Genomic DNA, 18,814 nt, shown 5'->3' with positions numbered 1-18,814 from the left:
GGAATGGATCTGAATCTTTTTATCTATTTATCATTTATTCTTTATGGAACTTCATTCCATGCAAAGAAGGGAGGATTTTAATGCATGTAAACAAATTATTAGCATTTTCTGTTTTAAATTCCAGCAATAAAATTTTCAATTAACACTGATTCTGAGAGCACCTAATAATACAAGATAGAGTATTTTTGCAATTGGTGTTACTATGTGAAATATCAATATTTTACAGCCATTGTGTTTATGTTTTTAAACTTTGGATATTACTTATTTTTATTTTAAGAGTTTTCTTTGTTTATCTACACTTTTTCCTTTATCAATTTCTAATCTTTTCCCCTTTTTTGTGTCTATTGTATTATCCTTTGCATTTTTAAACTTTTCCCTATCATTTTTGTTCATTGGTTTATCTTGCTTTTATTTCCTTTTTTGATTTAAGAAAAGAGAAGGTAAATTAATTCAGAGACAGGGAAGAAAGAGGAGGCATTTTTACTATAAGACCAACACCATAGTTTACTTATTGTGATTTTTATATTAGGTTGAACCTTTTAAAATTATCAGTACTTGACCATCTTTGATTTATAAAAAATGTCAGTTTCTTCTAGTTAAAATTCACACATTATCTACTTTTTTTATTTTTATTTTTTTCTATCTTTAATTCCTTATTCATTTTTTTTTCATATAACGTGTTCTTATTTTCTTGTGTCTTACAGTTGTGGGGGTTATGAACTTTGGAGATTAGTAAGTTCTGAGGTCTTCAGTGTTCTCTTATTTCCTTTGACCAGAGTCTAGCAGAGCAAGGGACATAGTTTTCCATAACTCTGATCACTACAAAAGCTATGACATTGATTTATCAGACTAGAGGCTGTTGTCATGTATTAGGACAAAGGTTTTTGAAAAAGGAAATACTAAATACCTGTATGAAAATGCAGCGTAGTTGGCCTTCTTGGAAAAACAATTTTCTTCCAATAAAAGTTTTATGATATTTTCCTTACCTTCTCCTTTGGTTTTTATAATGCCAAATGAGTTGATTCCTTTTAATTATGAGAATCAATATCAAACTCAGAATGGTCAAGTAGACTTCATTTAAAAGCATTAATCCTTCAGAATTAAAGAAGTGGCACACTGTTTTCTAAATTGTAAAGTGCAGGATGTAGACATTGTATACATTCATGCATAATTATATCTGGTTGTCTGAATAATATTAAACACTGAACTGGAAAGTTCAGATACTAAAAGATACTTGACCTTCTGATATACTATTCTCTAAATGTGTGGGGCTTCTTCCCTCCTGTTGTATAACTGCATTAGAAGAAACAGAATCTCTTGCTAACTCCTGAAATCACTTCTTATCTCCCTAAATGTTGGCAAGGAACAATTCTGGGCATGAAGCAGGACCAGGAGCCTCTGTATAAAAGCAACTCAGAACCAAATCGTAGTGCCCACACTCCAGAGACTTAAATCCCTATGCAAATATCTGGTCCTTAGTTTCTTTTCTTACAAGTTACATTGCATTTTTATGTACTTTAAGCCAGTTAGGTTAGTTTTGTTATCATTTCAACATTTGCAGCCCTCGCCTGTTTTCTCAGTGGTTAGAGCATCGGCCTGCGAACCAAGGAGTCACGGGTTCAATTCTGGCCAAGAGCGAGTACCTCAGTTGCGATTTGGTCCCCGGCTCTGGTTGGGGTCATGTGGGAGGCAACCAATCGATATGCCTCTCTCACATCAATGTTTTTTCCCCCCTCTCTCTCTCTCTCCCCCGCTCCCACTCTGTCTGAAGATAAATAGAAAAATATCCTCCAGTGAGGATTAAAAAATAAAATAAAAACATTTGCAAAGACATAGCAAAGCAGTATAAAGCAGGATGAGATACAGGTTCTCTCCTCAAAGGCAATAAAAATTGCACAACTATGAAATTTAATAAAACTTGGCAGAATTATAGCAGCTTTATAAAAGCAATAAGAATAACTAATTAACTACTTGTATGTATTGTCAGCTTTTCAATTGAAATATATAGTTCTTATGATGAATTTTGATATCTTTTATTTTCTCTGGTTCACTTCCGTAGCCTTATGCATCTTAAGAAAATTCCTAGCACAGAAAGGTGTTCTTTAAATGAGAGCATGAGTTGGAGAGAGGTCTTGATTAGAGCACTGTCCTTTTGGTTTGAGAAAGGGTGTCATATAACTATTCACCAACGTGTTTTGGTTTTTTGATAATTCTCTGAACACAAAGCAAGGACTAGTAGGAAGAATAAGGAGAAATAACCTGAAAATTGCCCTAATGCCACCCAAAAGTTACCAAATAACAAACCTGAGGCTTAAACCTTCAATCTTCATGATTTCAGTTCAACACATATCCCACTACTAAAAATGAAATTATTTAGAACGAGATAAAGTTGCCTTGGAAGTTGCATTTGTGAACATTTTTAGATAAGCCAAGAAGAGGAAAAAGACCAGCAGACAGGTGAATCTGATACTTATGTCCTCCCAGGGTTTCCAGCCTGAGATGTAGAAATCTCTGGGAGGAAAATGGCAAGAAATGGTGGATTATGGATAATTGTCCTAACAGAGAGGATTCTGTAACAACTTGACTATTGAGCTTTGGCTTCTGTATGCCCTAGAAAGATTGTTCGCAAGGTGAAGTGAACAGCCAGGTTACTTCATGACCACACTCATTTTCAGGGGGTACTTTTCTAACATTCTTAGTACTTTCTTTCTACCTACTAGACATCAGCATTACCATGAACTATGGTATTTGATTAGAGAGTGGTTTTCTTCCCCTCAGTTTGCTTTTGGGGATGCCATGGAATTTTCCTGGCTGCTAAACTTCATTGTTTTAGTTACCAGACTTACACTCAAACAGAACAGGACTGTCGAAATACCAGTATGCTAGTAACTACAGCAGTGTCAAAACCTCATACAAACCAATCCCTCTCTCCTAGAAATTCTCAGCATAATACCTGGATGTGTAAAAATTGCCAAATTGACATTCATACCACGATCCTTAGGGTGGTGGTTCTCATCTTGGCTGTACATTAGGGTCATTTGAGGAGCTTTCAAAAAATCATTTCTTTTTTCCCCAATTTTTATTAACTTATTTTTGTTACAGATGTTTCTCTTTCTGCCCCCAAGACAACTTCCTCCCCATCCCGGTCCTCCCCCCAGCATTGTTGTCTATGTCCATTGGTTAAGCATTACATGCATAAATAAATATTTCTTGTGTCCTAAACCCACTTCCTGAGATTCTGATTTAGTATGGGCTTGGACATGGCCAACCTAAAGTACAGCCAGGGTTGAAAATCACTGTTATGTGGAGAGCTAGATATTCCACAGAATAAACACAATAGCATGAACGTCCTCATATTCTTACTCCCCTAAACTTTGTGACATTGCTTTATAATTGTGTAAAATAAAAAATAAAAAAAAATAAAACAATGTCTCAGTTAATGTGGGGAATCTTTGGTTTTAATTGGCACCATGTATCCAAGGTCATCTCCGAATGATCTTCCACATTACAGTAATTATTGGATTCACTTTTTTTAAAGGAGATTTATATTTTTTAAAGTTTTTTGTTTCTTTATTGATTTTTTAGAGAGAGAGGGAGAAAGAGAGAGAGACAGAAAGAAACATCGATTGGCCACCTCCTGCATGTTCCCTCTTGGGGATTTTGCCCACAACCTGGGCATGTGCCCTGACCTGGAATTGAACTGATTTCTTGGTGCATAGGTCGATGCTCAACCACTGAGCCACACCAGTCAGGCTGGATTCACTTTTTATTATTATTTTATATTTATATTCATATTTATTTATATTTATATTTCTAAATTCAGTTCCAAAAGAAAATCCTGCAAGAAAAACTCAGTATTATTTTTAGTACGGTCATTTTAGATTATCGTTTATAATTTTTATCTTTCCCATACCTCATTATTTTGGTGAGTTCATGGTGCACTTACTTTCTAGAATTATAGTATCTGGTCTATACCAAATATATGGAACCTACAAATATCATTGGGGGGGTGTAAAGTTTAAAATAATTACATTTAAATTGATTAGGTTAGGGTAGTTCGCATGGACAGGCATACAAATATGTTTTCCCCAAAAATCTTTTGCACATAAATCAGTAATTATCCTGGTATCCATCCTTTCAAAGTATGAGGAAGGTGGAACAATTCAGATGTTCCAGAAAAGAATGAAAGTGGCCAGTGGTCTTCTTCTACAAAGAAGGAGTACTGTGAGTTACAATGACACAAATACCTCAGAGTACTCACCAACTCCACACTCATGTTTAATATTAAATGGTAGAAATAAGCAAACATAAGCCTTATTCCTCCTTAGGGATAGTCCAATGTTAGTCTGCATCGTTAAAGTTAATTATTCACCCAACCATATATGCCCTGAGAATTCTTCTAGGGTTAATCACCTACAGCCATGGCCTGTCATTTTCCTGTTACCAGTTGTGTAGCACAGACATCTTTGCATTTTGGGATCAGTCACATGTAATAGCTGGAAGAGAAGGAGTAACTTTCTGTACCCTATTCAAAGAAAATATATGCCTCCAAATTAAATAGAACACAATATATAAAGTCCATGTTTTGCTACTGAATAGACCCATAGATTGAAGTCAAAATTGCCCTCATTTTTCAAATTATTTGTATTTCATGGAATACAGTTGATAACTTAACCCTGAAAATATTTTATTTATACATTTACTTCAACATTTTTGTTCTACATTGCCTATTCTGTCCTGGTCCTATTGCTTAGAATTAGATGTGAATTAAAAGGAACTTGAATGAGAACAGACAACCTCCCTGTAAATAACTAATAGTTCTCATATAAATGTAACTGTAATAAAATCTCCCAAATCATCTAGTCACTACTAAAAATGATGCTGGAATACCCACTAAATAGTCAATATGCGACACTGGCATGGAAATGTGTTAAAAAGATGTTAAGATGTCTTAAAATAACCAATATAACATTGCTATCTGCACTATGTGGAAAAGAAATGAAAACACTCCTTTGTCAATAAGGGAAGAAGCACAACATGGAAACAAATTTTTATCTCTAAGGCAGGAAAATTGAGCAGTTTTCTCCTTTTTATTTTAGTTTTCACTTACAGTTTTATGAAGCATTAATAAAGAAAATTGTCTTTCTAAAATTTGCATTGTGTTCAGTTTGATTAGTTCTTCCTAATTTTAGCACATTATCAGATGCACATCTTTTCTGGGCTCTGCTGTCATATCCTGTTGGTTCAGCAACAGTAATTGTTTGGAATTACCTTTTTAACTCTGGCCTGTCCTACATTGCAATGACTATGCACACCTTCTGCATGGAAGACCAGAATAAACAGTCAACTTGGACTTTAAAAATTCTCCTCTTTGAGAATCTTCACAGCTGATTACTTTGGTATCAAGTAGTGTCAGAGACTGCGATACTAGAAGCATAATTACAGGCTTGATTTTGTTCATTTTCTCACCAGCTCTTCAAAATGCTATAGGCAGACTGCTAAGATCTACATACTGAAGTTCAAGTGCTTATTTTATTCCTAGCAGAAACTTCTTAATGAGAAAGAGAAATAAAAGTTAGTTAACTGGAAATTCTCAGGAGGCTGTAACAAAGACGATGTTGCTTAAATAAAATAAATGAAAATGATAGCAGTGCTTTGCTTCTTTCTGCTCGTTGTGACAGACCACGTTTCTCTTTCCAGCACTGTTCAACCTCATACCAGTGGGACTGCGTGTCGTGGCCATCCAGGGAGTGAAGACAGGGTTGTACATAGCCATGAATGGAGAAGGTTACCTCTACCCATCAGTAAGTGACATGCCGAAGCTATTAGTCCTTCATTCAATGTTTACAAAATAACAGTAGCAACGATAACAAAATGAGAAAGTTCTGTGTCTATTGACTCTGCCATTTTTTAATCTTTACTACAGTGTTGTAGGAGCTGTTTATTCATTATTCATTAGTTTTTGGTAATATCAGCATATCAAGCAGAAGAGTGATAATACCTCGTAAAATTGTGCATCTACATATTTTAGAAGGTGACCCAGCTGATAGAAAACTGAACAATTTTGAAAGAGTTGCTGTTAATATAATCTTTTTATTTCTATTTGGGAATGTACTTGTCTTTGAAAGTGTCTTGTAAAGTATTATTTTATAAAAAGAAACAATTAATGTGAGTTCTAAAAAGAAAAAAAATTTTAAAGGGAGTACTTCTCTCGAAAGTAAGAATTCAAAATGTATAAGCATTTTACTGGGAAAATACTTCTAATATCAAAATGTATATTGCTTTTAACTGTAAGCAAGTCCTTTGTTATGTGTTCACGTAGGTCAGAAGTTGAGCACTTTTCCAGCCATATAACCTCTTGTGGAATATTTAATATTTACAAATATAATTTGCGTTCTGATGTGTGTATACATACATTATAATCCTTATAGAATTCATTTCTGCCATAGGTTCAGCAATAGAAACTTAGATGAAAGTATTTTCTACTGTCTTTCAATAGATTGAAGTCATGGTGCCTCAAAGAAAAATGCTTTCATTTGGGCGTGCATGCCATTTTCATCTATATTATTTAAAACTCTGTCATTGTTAAATACCATCATCAAAAACACCACATGTAAACATGCATCCGAACATTACACACAGGCATACACACATGCACAAAGAAATTAAGAAGAAACATTTTCTGGAACCTCCCATAAAATTTGATACATTTTCTTTAGCAAATCTGGGAAATCCTGTCAAAGAAAATAAAATGTGAGTTGTGGATTCCTTTTGTGGTGAGCCGGAACTTTCTTCTGCATTCCCTGGAGGTGCTCTGGCATGCAGTTCTGGGCCCCTCAGTATGCAAATTGGGTTTTGTTGCATAAGATGAATATTCAACATACTGGGAGCAAGATCAATCTAGAACTCCCTATTCCTCCTTGAGAGAAAATTCAGTTCAGATAAAGATCATTTTCTAAAGATGCTTTATTTCAGATATAAATCAATTTTATTGATTTGACATTTATTCTGTTATTTTTGTTTCTCTTCCCCCAAGTAATCTTTGAGATGCCTAAAAATGATTAGATTCAGTGTGTGCCATAACCTGTGGTCCTTAGTTTCTGTGGATGATTCAATCACGTTGTTATGCTCTGGTAGATGTGTTGATGTCGGGAGAAATTAAAATGTTTGTTTTACTTTTGCTACTGGGAGAGACGCTTTAGATACATATTTTGTGTGATGAGGTTGAACAAGTGTGCCATTTTATTAAAGGTAGGAGTATGTGCATTAACCTAAAATGCAAGTCAGTACTGGTTACATTCAGTGCAATCTAAGCAGTGCAGCAGGAATAGAAGTGAGGAAGACACCAACCACTGGTCTAGTCTTCAGCATCCTGACCGGGCCTCCCTGCCCAGGAGTCAGACCTGCCAGCAGCAGCACCTGCCCTGGGGTTTGTCCCAGTGAAGACTTCATGCATATTCTCCAACGCAGTGATTTCTATTCTCTCCCCCATGATTCTCCCTGATTACTTGGTTTCTGGTCTACCCATTTGGTGGCTTGATACTCTGATTTGTAGATCTTGGTTTTCACCCCTGCCTATCTTTGACTCTCTACTCTGAACCCAGATTCTGGTAACAGACACTCAATTCGCCCAGTCCCTAACCTAAGAGATACCCTCTGCCCAGGCTAGGCCCTTGGAATCCTCAGCCATCTTTCAGGAAAAGGATTTAAATAAAAATCAAATGTAATTTCCAGTGTTTACTAATACTCCATAGTTAAAGTGTTCTGTTTATTTCAATGTAATAGAAATCAAACATCAAATATTTCAGTAAAGAGTGTTTTTCCACATTCAATCATTTATTCCATAGTTATGGAGAGCCTACTAAATAATAATATAGCAACACAATGTAACAATTATTATACTATGTAATAATAGATCTACTTATAAAATAATAATAATGATAGTAGCTCTATTTATATAGTACACTCTGCCTAGCACTGTTTTAAGCACTTTATAGATTAGCTCATTTAATCCTTGAAGCAGCCTATTAAGGAAATACTGTTAAAATGATGAGACTGATATATAAAAAGTTTAAGAATCTGTGCAAAGTCACCAAAGTGGAATATAGAGAAGACAAGATTTGAGCACTATTAGTCTGACTCATACTTACAATTTTTTTTTAAAATCTTCACCAGAGGATATTATTCCATTGATTTTTAGATAGAGTGCAAGGAAGGGAGGGAGAGAGAGGAAAAAATTTGAGAGGGACACATCAATTGGTTGCCTCCAGTACCACCCCAGCCAGGGCCAGGGCCAGGGCCAGGAATCCAACCTGAAATTCAGGTATGTACCCTTGACCAGGAATTGAACCTGACACTCTTTCGTCCTCAAGCGGAGGCTCTAACTGCTGAGCCAAACTGGCCAGGGCTTTTTTTTTTTTTTTTTTTTAACTGTTTCACTATACAGTATTGCATCCATGCACCAGACATTTTCATAACATGGTCTGGCATCTTCTAATAACAACTTATAAACACATGATGAAATAATGAAAACATTCAGAGATTTGATACTTAGGGAAGGTACTTTGTTTTAATTATTAAAAAGTGTAATTTGAAACAATCTGTTTTCTTCAGAGATTCTCAAATAAAACAATGAACATCATAAAAATTTTATTTATGCAGGAAATGCTTGATATTAACTAGTGGGTGTTAAATATTCTTAAAGTTTATTCCATGTAATGTTTGAGCTTTCTATTTAAAGCCAGGATGGCTAACCCAACTAAAGTTTTGAACTCGGTTGAGTAATTTTTTTTTTTTATCCTCACCCAAGGACATTTTTCTATTTTTTGTTCAGATAGAGTGGGAGAGAGAGAGAGAGAGAGAGAGAGAGAAACATCGACGTGAAAGGGACACATCAAGTGGCTGCCACCTGCACAACCCAACCAGGGCCGGGCACAAACTGCAACCAAGATACATACCCTTAGCGGGAACCGAACCTGGGTCTCTCTGGACCACAGGCCAATGCTCTAATCGCTGAGCCAAACCAGCCAGGGCACCTCAAAATTTTTTAAAAGAAGCCTCCAACCCTGGCTGGTTTTCTCAGTGGTTAGAGCGTCGGCCCTGGTCAGGGTCATGTGGGAGGCAACCAATCAATTGGTTTCTCTCACATTGATGATGTCTCCCTCTCTCTCTCTCCCTCCTTCCGTCCCTCCCACTCTATCTGAAAATCAATGGAAAAATATCCTCAGGTGAAGATTAAAAATAAAAAGGAGAACTCCAGTGAAGCTCAGGTTTAAAGAAAATAGTTAATAAAGATTAAAGTCTAAGAAATGAAAGAAGCTGTTTTTAGCTTATGCCCACTTTAAACGATAGACCTGATATTTGTGCAGTGTAAACCAGTGTCTAATATGTGACCAATTTTATTGAGAATGTAGGCAATAAAATACTCAGATCAAGGTGAAGTCTGTTAAATAAAAATCACACTAGTGATTTAACTCAAGGTATATATATTCCTTTGTTTGTGTTTCAGGAAGTCACTCGTAATCCCTTGCCATCCAAATAAAGATATTTAATTTGTCGGAGAATTCTACCTCACAGGGACAAAAAGTGATCTTGACTGAGATGTAAATAATCGCATTTCTTATGCTGAAGCTGCTTGTTCTTTATGGCATTTTCTCTTTAACATGACGGTAGTGATTTCATTTGTGGTCATAATGCTCATAATGTTACTTAAAGTTGTATCTCAAGAGATTTAGTGACAGATATAACCAGTTTGCTTGCAAGTAGGATGCAGGCTGCAACGCTGCAGAACAGCAACTGACAAGGAAATACTTTGTTAAAAAATTAGTGTGGAATGGTGTTTAGGATCGAAATATATTTTGATCTCCTGTAAACTATTGATAGTGCTGTGAGGAACAGTCAAGATTTTTTCCCCTCTTCCAAACAAACTATGACTTAGACTAAGAAAAGCCTCTAACGTAAATACTGAAGGAAAGCACGGCATGAAAACAAATATGTATCATTCATTCTTTAAACAGAGAGAGAGAATAGTTGAAATCGCACTGTGTTTCTGATAGAAGAAAAGGAGGAGGGTAAGGGAGAAGGGAGGAAAGAGACTGATGATACCCTGGAGAAAGCCCTGGCCCTTTTCAGAATGCCTGGATCTTAGACCTGAAGGCCAATACTGTGTCACCATGTCCCAGACTCTCTTGTTCTCAGTCTTCTCATCTGTAAGATTAAAGGGCTTCCCTGGGTGCTTTAAGTTAATATTGAGGTTGAAAATTCTGGCTTTAGCTTGATTGATTTTTCTGAATGATGTGGTAAGAAATGTACATCAAATATATAAAGATTTATTATTGCTGTCTTACCACCAGCTGACATTTATGAGAATATAAGTTTCCAAATGGTGCTCTACATGTTTCTATTACCTAGATGCTGGCATCTGGGAGGCAGTAAGCCCTGGTGTTCTCCTGAAAGTATTATTTCATCTGAGTCTTATAACCAAGCGATACAAGTGGAGAGGAAGACAATCCCTTTCCATGTAGGTTTTTATAATGATTCAAGAGAATGCTTTGCTACTGTGTTTCGCAAGCATTAAGTCTCATAAGAATCACTTGAAGAGAGTAGGAAAACATGGATTCCTTGGATCGACCCCTAGCTATGTCAATTCAGTAAGTCTGGTGGGAGGCCCAAGAATCTACAGTTTGTTAAGGATCCCCCTACCTCTCCCTCCTGCCCACTGGTGGGTGATTCTGCAGCTCAGCAATCAACAACCACACAACAAGCATTGTTGCAATGGCCAGTGAAGGCGGTGATAGCTTTAGACCAAGTGGTGAGAATAGAGTAGGGGACAGTGGTAGACGAACTAACCAGGCTCAGAAACCAACATTGAGCAAAATAAAACATTTGGTTTTCCTAACATTACCACTACGTTTAGGTTTACAGAAATTCTGCATTCTTCTTAACTGATTCAGCAACCCAAAGCCTTGGGGCACCTGGATGCTATCATGTCTGGATGCTGGGATCAATCCGCCGAATAATATACAATGAATGTATGCATAGGGATGAAATATTCTTTAGGGCAAAAAAAAAAAAAAGATAAATGTAAATGCTGGGTATTATGCAAAAAGCATTTTCAAGGACTTCAAAGTCTTATCTACTTTATCGGAGACAGTTTTTTAATATCACAATCACATTTGAGAGATATATTCATGAGCCTCTTTTACAAAGATGGTTCTACCTTCCCTCTTCTGTGCCAGCAGGCATCGCTTACTAACGCATCTTGATTTGTGTTGCTCTCCATCCTCAGTTTTTCAAAGCCTCCCAGATAGAAAGGGCTTAGAGCTCCTCATTCTACCATCAATTGTACATCTCCCTGCTGAGTTCATAACTGTAGCCAAATGAGATGGAACAATGTCATTTCCTCTTGACATTTGTTCTTGTGCTCATTGTTCAAGTTTGGGCCATAGAAATAGAACTGCTTTTTTTTTTTTAATGGTTTGGTACCTAATTTCCCTCAACATATTTCTATTCTTCCCTGAGAGTTATGAATACAAAGGCATACACTATCACACACCTGTGTTTCTATGCTCATGGAGTATTATGTGTGTTCTTTGCCCATCTCCGGTACCCATTTTATCTCTGAAAAACATCTATGGACACCATCTTCAGGAAACTACTCACTATTTATTCCAGTGCAGGTAGGCACATCTCATCCATGCCTCCTGGTGTTTTATTTTTCCCTTTAGGTAACAGGCAGTGCATGGGGTCAATCAAATGATCTGAGCTACAGTGACCATCACTAGTCATTGGTGTTCATTGTAGGGGACCATGGGCATTTGAGGACTACTATAACCAAGCAGGATTTCAGGTTTCTCTGGGTACAAAGAGGTACCCCTATCAGAATGAAAATTTTTTATCTTTTTTTCTTCATTTCTCTGAATGGTCCGTTTCTTTATCCTAAAAAGTATATGAAATTTGAGATGATTAATAATATCTCTCTTATTCTAATAGTCTATGACTCTAGGTGCATGGGTCGATGCTCAACCAGTGAGTCATGCTGGCTGGGCTAATCTATGACTCTACATGCATGTTTTTCTGCAGAAACAATATCTAACACCTTTTGAGTGTATGTATGTATACACACACACACACAGAACACGAGTGCACAGTATATATTGAGTAGTTCCCTGAGGATGGAGCCCATAGATGTTTTTCAGAGACAGGATAGGTACCAGAGATGGTCAAAACACACATATAATACACTATGAACATATAAATACAGGTGTGTGATAGTGTATGGCTTTGTATTCATAACTCTCAGGGAAGAATAGAAATATTTTGAGGGAAATTAGGTACCACACACCATGTATACAGACACACACACACACACACACACACACACAATTTATGTATATATTTGTGTACTTCATTGGAATTATACAAGGGCTTAAATATATACACATTTATTCACATAATTGTACTTCTAGTCAGAGTGCTTTATTTTTATTTTATAAATGTTAAAGAATAGTTTTGAGCCCTGGCCGGTTTGGCTCAGCGGTTAGAGCATCGGCCTGCGGTCCGGAGAGACCCGGGTTCGGTTCCCGCTAAGGGCATGTACCTCGGTTGCAGTTTGTCCCCGGCCCTGGTTGGTCGTGCGGGTGGCAGCCACTCGATGTGTCTCTTTCACATCGATGTTTTTCTCTCTCTCTCCCTCCCACTCTATCTGTGCAAAAAATGGAAAAATGTCCTCGGGTGAGGATAAAAAAAAAGAATAGTTTTGAGATTTACAATATGTTAAAGCTTTACTTGCTATGCTTAGAAATATTTTTTATTGTTTTCCTATGGTTTCTCTCATATTATTACTAATTGGATATATCTCCCAGGTGAAAATGTCTATTATCTGTTTCTGGTATTTTGGCTAAGATAATTTCTAGTAATAAAGAAGCAAATATTTTCTTCAGTTAATTTTCCCCTAATACCCATACAATTCCTACAACACTGGACACCAGTGCACAGTATATAGCTGATTATGACAAAGGAAAGAAGGCTGCCATTCTACTTAGGCTAACTTACCAGAAAGAGATGCAATTGAGAAACAAATGGAAATGATAGGCTAAATATAACTAAATTTAAGTAGCCTTTTGGACAAAAGAAGAATATGAAACATCCCTTTTTTTGTTGTTGTTGTTAGGTCGATAATAGGAAATACAGGAAAGGGCAAAGTAGGTTTACAGTTATAAGTACATGAAGCAGAGTTTATTCTTGTATTTTTATTGATTGATTATTGTATTATTTTCCCTATGAGCACTGTAAGCCTATTTTGCTCAACCTGGTATAAAGCAATAAATGTACTGTTTTAGGCTATCCAAGTTCAAGTGCCATTTGATGAAGTTTGAAGGGAGGACGTGGGACGGAGGTAGAAAAGATACTGAGAGCTTAAGAGGGAAAAAGAGAAATACAAAGGAGGTAATAAATCAGCAGTAGGAAACCATGTTAGGCAGCACTGGGAAAAGGGGAGAGGAAAGAAAGAGAAAGAAGAGAGGATGGGGGATGGGAGGAGGAGACAGCAAAGGGACAGGCGTGGGAGGAGAGAGCAGAGAGGGCCCATGTCTTCTGCTCACGCCATCATGTCACTGGAACCCCCGACCCGTGGTTCCAGCCTCCTGTTCTGAGGTGGAAAGAACAGAATCCGCACTCTTGAAACCTAGTTTGGAGTTTGCGGCCTATTCCACCATACTTTCCTGGTCTAGCTCCATACCACTTCCAACGATTTCTTTTAACATCCTCTCTCAGAATGGTAGCTATGCTTGCTTATTGTTGTTCTCTACGCAAGGAGACAATGTGGCCATATTTAACTTCCAGAGGATTGTACCTGTGACAGTGAGAATTAGTGAAAATAGATCAGTGCCAGTGGGGAAAACATTGCAATCAATAGTCCAGATGAGGCATGCTGAGTATACATGGTGGAGCAAAGGAGGTTTGCAGTTGTTGGTATAGAAAATAATACAAGAGTGAATAAATAATAATACAAGAATAAACTCTGTGTTTTGTATACTCACAACTGTAAATCCTACTTTGCCCACTCCTGTATACAATGGAATATTCTTCTTTTTTTTTAAAGAAGGAGATTCTGCCATTTGCAACAACATGGATAAACCTGGAGGACATTGTAAAGTAAAATAAGCAAGATATATATATATATATGTGTGTGTGTGTGTATATATATATATATATATATATGTGTATATATATATATATATAATAACTGCATGAACTTTCTTGTTCAATCTGAGCAGATAAAATACATAAAAGCAGATAACTGAACCATGGTTGTCAGGGCCAGGAAGATAGGAGAAATGGAGGGATAAAAGAAAAAGAGAATAAAGAAGAGTGAACTAAATAGGGTTTGCAAACTGCAAACACTTGTTTTGTTTGGAGTGTGTGTGTGTGTGAGAGAGAGAGAGAGACAGAGAGAGAGAGAGAGAGAGAGAGAGAGAGACTAAAAGAGAGAGAGAGAGAGAGAGAGAGAGAGAGAGAGAGAGATCTGAATGCCTTTAGGTGAGGCATGAACTCTATTAGTTGTCCACAATGACAACTAATTCTTACATTTGGAAAGGAGGACACCACACACATGTTAACTTTTGTTTCTGGGCCTGGAGACATTGGTGTTGGCAACCCCTTGGTGAAGGGACTGGAAAGGATGAGAGACATTGGAAGGTGGTTGCTGAGGAGTTAGGAAAAGAACTCTGAGGTTGTCTGGGTATGGGAGGGACAGGGCCACAGCTCACTGTGGTATTATGAACTGAGGACCTGGTAAGCCGTGGTGCTTTTCCCTGAGAAAACAGCACCAGATGAGGAGGGGACTGACATGGGAAGTGCACTGTACTCAGTTTTATCCAAGTAGGTTATAATCTCACTGAATGACTACTGCACAAAGACCAAGCTTATTTATCACAAAGGAAACAAGTCTAAGGGCTGTCTGAAGAATGGTGTGCAAATAAAGAGTTGTCCTGTAATGGATCGTGATTGTCTCTCCCCCCCCCCCCCCAAATATGAGTCAAAGATGAAGAATGGGGTAAACAACATCTGCATGGGTAAAGTTAAGTATTAGAAAGAAGTTTATTAACATAACTTCTTGTAAAGTTTCCTAATATATTTTACTTGATTCCAAATTATACATAATGGACAGAGGTAATTTTGGACACTGGGTATAGAGGAGAGACTAGCTGAGTTAAATTTATAACTTGTGTCTTTATAAAAATTGATGATAATAATATGGCAACAAAATATTAGGCCTTCAGATACTCTCATAGAAGATAAGACTTATTCTGATAACACCGTAAATATCAGAACATTAACCTAAAAGAGGTCAATTCAGTATGCCTCAAGAATCAGAATTGTGAATACGTTGCCCAGGCATCTCTAGTGCAGGTGCCTAAAGGAGTGTACATGGATAAACACAGCATACGTCACAGTCTCATGAACCATGACTTCAATATTACATTATTTTATATCTACCATTTATCATAAAGTTGTTGATGATGATGATAATGATGAGAAATTTATGGTCCAGTTGAAGCCCGTTGAATAAACAGAATGAAGTGACCACAAGTAGTGCTCACCTGTACATTGGCCAAGTGAGCTGGCCTTTGAGGAAGTGCAAGGAGAAAAGTGCTGGCTGATCTCTCTGCTCAGGCTGGAAAGAATAGAACAAGAAATGTGTTCTTGAGCGTTAAGATAATATAGAGAAAGACGGGAATTTTGCTGGGACTTGAGTAAATGATATAAGCGAAAAAGAGAAACAAAGTAAGATATTGAATTTCAAACCAATAATGGCTGATTTGCAATCCTGAAAAAGAGTGGTGGTTTTTATCACGTAGAGCTTAGGGGAGAAATCAGCCTAGAATCAGCATGGGGCCATGGGGCACCTGCTGAATGGAAGGCTGTGAGTTAGGACAAGGGCATCCTGTCAGGGCAGGTTTCTCATGACCACGAATCTGGGTTGCTTCAGAAGTAAAGGCTTTTTGGATTTAAAAAAAAAAAATACTAATGAAATACATGCAGGAGTGGTCAAAATTAGACTTATAGTTGTAATACAAATAAATAATACAAGAATTAATAAATAATAATACAAGAATAAACTCTGTTTTCTGTACTCACAACTGTACACTTACTTTTGCCCACCCTTGTATATCTATATTTAATACATTGCTCATTTTTCCTAATCCTCTATTTTCTCTGATATAATTTTGTTTTCCTGTAAGTGAGGATTTCCCACACAGGTCCCATTTTGAGAACAGAGGAGACTTCTTGCTCCTCTAGGTGATCAGCAGGACCCTGTGATTGGCTCACCTTTGAGCTTCTTTTCTGGGTTTTATAGAGAGAGTGGATTGATCCTATATGAGCCCATCATTATACAAATTTCTTAACTGTGCCACAGCCCATATCTACTTAAAAATTTAAACACATGTATCTGATAGCAAAAGGGTTTGCCTGAAATGCACAGAAGACCATTTCTACTCCATATTATTATTCAGCTCTTAAATAAAGGCTGATGAACGAGTCCAGTACTTGGTATGGATGAGTGTAGCAATGAACTTTGCATTCATTCAACAAACATTGCTGTACACCTTTCAGTGGCAGCTGTTGTGCTGTAGGTGCTGGGGCTTCAAAGATACATAAAAAGGTCTTGATTTAAAAATGAACAAACAAACTAAAACCCTTGAAATCTAATAGCTAGAAGGAAATCATTTGCAATCCATCTTGACTAGATGGATTCTATCTTTTCTCAGAATCTGTGATTCCATGATTATATTTGTACATTTCCTGTCACTTCTTTAATAGTGATGGAAATGTAGGAAGTATTCAGTCTGAAATTCTTGATTGATCGTTGTTAAGGTGGAATTAATTTTACCAGCATATTTTATTAATTTATTCCTCAAGTGCCCTCCTGTTCACGATCTTTATTATGCATGTCACTCATCCTTTCCCCCACTGAAAAACGTTGGTATTGGCAAAGAAGATATGTCTGTTTATCTCTCAAGTCAGAGTTGCAGAAAAGCACTTATTTACACATTCCTTTCCTAAAAGAGCATAAAACACTTGCAGAGACAGAACTTGAACATGCATTGTCTGCTTTCTAATGTGGCCATATTTACATTAATAAAGTGAGTGGTAATGTTTTCACCTCAGTAGAGAATCTCAGGGCATAAACAACAACAAATACACACACACACAAAACTTGAATTCTAATAAATATTCTACTACTTAAATGTGGACATTTTAAAGCAAGTGAATGAATAATGATAGAGAAAAGGCTTTATTATTTCTATATGTTCATAAAATGATATAAAATACTATGGTTTTATATTTCCTTTTGGTGTCAAAATTATTATTGCAGTTTTCAATTTTGTCCTGATTTTTTTAGGTTTAAAACATAAAATATTATAAATAGCAACAAAATTAGCTTTGATCAGAATGCTTCAATTTCTAAAGATCTGTATTTGTAGAAATGGATGGTGAGTGGTAGATGATGAAAGATATATTTATTTTTTTAAATTGATTTTAGAAAGAGAGGAAGGGAGAGGGAGAGAGAGATGGAAATATCGATAAGAGAGAACATCGACTGGCCGCCTCCTGCATGCCCCCCACTGAGGATCAGGCCCACAACCTGGGCGTGTGTCCTGACCAGGAATCGAACCTGCGACCTCTTGGTACAAGGGTCTGTGCTCAACCAGTGAGCCATACTGGTCAGGCTGAAAGAAATTTTTATATGTGAGATTTAAAACTAACCAAAAGATTAAGTCCTAAAACAATAGATGAACAATATTTGAGAATGACCATCTTTTTGTTTTCATTTTTAAATCATGGAAAAAATATTACAATCAACTAAAGAAATGCTAAGAAGGTCAATATACCATATAGTGAATGACAAACCAAATTTAATATGAAAGCAACAGTTATTAGCTACTAAAGTGGGGGTGGGGAAAATTCTACCTATTTAAAAATTTTGCCTCATGATTAAAATTGCTATACACCATTCACTCAAAATGGGTTTTATTTCTGATTATCTTTAGTTTTAGAGAATTATTTCTCTTCCTACTTCTGGCAAAGTGCACTACCTACCAGGGACTCTGAAAACCCATGAATCGTGAATTTATGGTAGCTCTGAAAAGGAATTGGGTGTTTTTCTCAGTTCCCTCAATGTAGCCCCAATTATTTAAATCCCATTTCTAGTAACTTGGGGATTATAAAGAAAAATAATTTATGAAATAATTCATAAAGATATGAAAAACTTTTTTTTTTTTCCTGAGAAATAATTATAACAACCTCTATTAAAAAATCAAATTGACTGTTCTCCTTTATATGGTATATATTAAACACTGGCAAAATTCTTCTTTTGGTGATAATCTTCATTGCTTCTTCTTCTTTATGCTTTGTTTGTCTCCACTGGTTTTGTAATTATATTAATATTGAATGAATGATAGCCATTTATTTGACTGAAAATATTGGCCACATTTCCATTCTAATATTACTTGTCACCCAAAATTGATGCAACACATGCTAGAACCCAGAGAAATAATAGTGAAAAGTGAGCATGCATGGCCCCTGGCCTCACGGAACTTAGTTTCCATGATGTTAGTTCCATGCACAATGCATTCTAACTTTGAATGACTTCTCTACCTATGGAAGGTCGTTTTGTGCTCTGAGCTACTTAGCCTATCACTGAAGGCTGATGTTGATTGTCTTATAGTAATGTATTCAGTTTGGAGTCCAAGTTCATGGAAGGGCACATGCACTTCTGAGCAAGGATGTGGTAGATTTCTTAAGAGTT

The 18,814-nt window shown here is 36.6% G+C and overlaps 1 protein-coding gene across 4 annotated transcripts in view; it reads left to right on the top strand.

The window, feature by feature from the left end:
* Window positions 1-18,814, top strand: part of FGF14 (fibroblast growth factor 14) — a 599,451-nt gene that overhangs the window by 462,007 nt on the left and 118,630 nt on the right. For all 4 annotated transcript variants that reach the window (XM_036250023.1, XM_036250026.1, XM_036250024.1 and 1 more), the window contains one exon: window positions 5,701-5,804. In XM_036250023.1, the coding sequence (XP_036105916.1) occupies window positions 5,701-5,804 (104 nt within the window). The remainder of the gene's footprint in view (window positions 1-5,700; window positions 5,805-18,814) is intronic.

The sequence above is a fragment of the Molossus molossus genome, unplaced genomic scaffold (genome assembly GCF_014108415.1).
Source record: "Molossus molossus isolate mMolMol1 unplaced genomic scaffold, mMolMol1.p scaffold_m16_p_9, whole genome shotgun sequence".
Taxonomy (NCBI): Eukaryota; Metazoa; Chordata; class Mammalia; order Chiroptera; family Molossidae; genus Molossus; species Molossus molossus.
Note: the sequence above shows the minus strand (reverse complement) of the source record. Positions and strands in the feature narration are given on the sequence as shown.